The sequence below is a fragment of the Nestor notabilis genome, unplaced genomic scaffold, assembly GCF_000696875.1.
Source record: "Nestor notabilis isolate BGI_N333 unplaced genomic scaffold, ASM69687v1 scaffold23139, whole genome shotgun sequence".
NCBI lineage: Eukaryota > Metazoa > Chordata > Aves > Psittaciformes > Psittacidae > Nestor > Nestor notabilis.
Window position 1 is genome coordinate 22,725 of NW_009945735.1, and position 1,495 is coordinate 24,219.

The 1,495-nt window shown below is 62.5% G+C and overlaps 1 protein-coding gene across 1 annotated transcript in view; it reads left to right on the forward strand.

Annotated features, from left to right (window-relative positions):
* The window catches only part of LOC104412306 (N-terminal EF-hand calcium-binding protein 3-like), a gene marked incomplete at its 5' end in the record, with an annotated part of 19,552 nt that extends 18,502 nt beyond the window's left edge, over positions 1–1,050 (forward strand). Inside the window, 2 exons of the mRNA XM_010022982.1 lie at positions 59–150; positions 1,022–1,050. Of these exons, the coding sequence (XP_010021284.1) occupies positions 59–150; positions 1,022–1,050 (121 nt within the window). The remainder of the gene's footprint in view (positions 1–58; positions 151–1,021) is intronic.
* Between the last annotated feature and the right edge of the window lie 445 nt (positions 1,051–1,495).

Consider the following 1,495-nt stretch of genomic DNA (forward strand, 5'->3'; position numbering starts at 1 on the left):
GTGCAGGGGCAGGGGTCCTGCAGCCTTGCAGCCCCTGACCCTGCGCCCTGCTCTGCAGCCACTTGCAGTCCAGCTGCAGCAAGACGTTCCAGCGCTCCATCAGCAGCTTGCTTGAGGCCCCGGAGCTGCTGACCACCATGCTCTTCCCAGGTGAGGGCTGGGGGGTGCTGGGAGGGGTGTGGGGTCCAGGCACCGTGGATCCCTCTGGAGCAGCAGCTTGGCTCGGGGATGATGTACATTGATTCTCAAACCCGAGTGAGCCCCGTGTGCCCCGGTGGGCTGGGCTCTGTGTGCTGACAGCGCTGCGGGGCCTCTGCTCACCTGAGCTGAAGACATCTGGGGGCTCACTTTATTTCCCCTGCGCTCTGAACCTGCCCTGCAGAGCACTGGCCCTCCTGGGTCAGTCCCAGCGGCTGTGCCCAGGGTTACAGCTCAGTATTGATTCTCAAACCCGAGTGAGCCCCGTGTGCCCCGGTGGGCTGGGCTCTGTGTGCTGACAGCGCTGCGGGGCCTCTGCTCACCTGAGCTGAAGACATCTGGGGGCTCACTTTATTTCCCCTGCGCTCTGAACCTGCCCTGCAGAGCACTGGCCCTCCTGGGTCAGTCCCAGCGGCTGTGCCCAGGGTTACAGCTCAGTGGTGCTGAGGTTGGGGAGAGACCAGGGAAAATGCACATTCCCCATGGTACTAAGGGAAATCTGGCTGAGATGTGCACCAGGAGAGCTTGGTGGCAGGTAAGTCCCAGTTTGCTGGTACTTGTGTAAAATGACATGAAACACAGATAAATTTGGACTAAATCCCAGGCTAGTCTCACTGACCACATTCCCAGCGCTCCCCAGCTCGAGTGGGTGACCCAGCTCCAGGCCATGCCCTGGCCATCCTCCTCACCCCGGGGTGGGTGCTATAGAGCTGGGTACCAGGGACTTGCCAAAGAGCCTCAGCTGCAGGGCTGGATCCCCCCTCTCGGCCACTCCATATCCCCGCCGGTGGCGCTGACTGCCCCTCCCTGCCTCTCTCCCCAGCATCCTGGTGGATCATGAACAACAACTGACCCTGGGCAGCCCACTCCAGGACGCCGCTGGCACGTGGAAGACATGGAGCCCTCAGCACCGCTGTCACGTTCGTCACCTCCGTGTCCCTCATCCCCTCCTGCAGCGCGCAGGGGCTGCCTGCCCGTCCCCCAGCACTGCCCGACCCTGTTCCTCTTTCCATCTTATTTATTCCCTTTCCAAGCCATTCCCACCGGCACCGGTGGGAGCTGTGGTCGGGGTGGCCACCGGGTCCTGGGGGAGCACTGGGCTGGCTGCTGTGTCCCTCCTCTTTCTCCCCATGCTCCTCTTCCTCCTGGCTCCACAGGGTGCTGGGCTGTGCGCGGGGCCACGGCTCTGACCGGCTGTGTCCTGCCCAGCGCTGGCAGAGGCTCTGCCCATGGGGCCGGTGCCTTCTGCACGTTGTGAATAGTGTTTTATAGGAACATTAATGGAGTATTCCCAGCG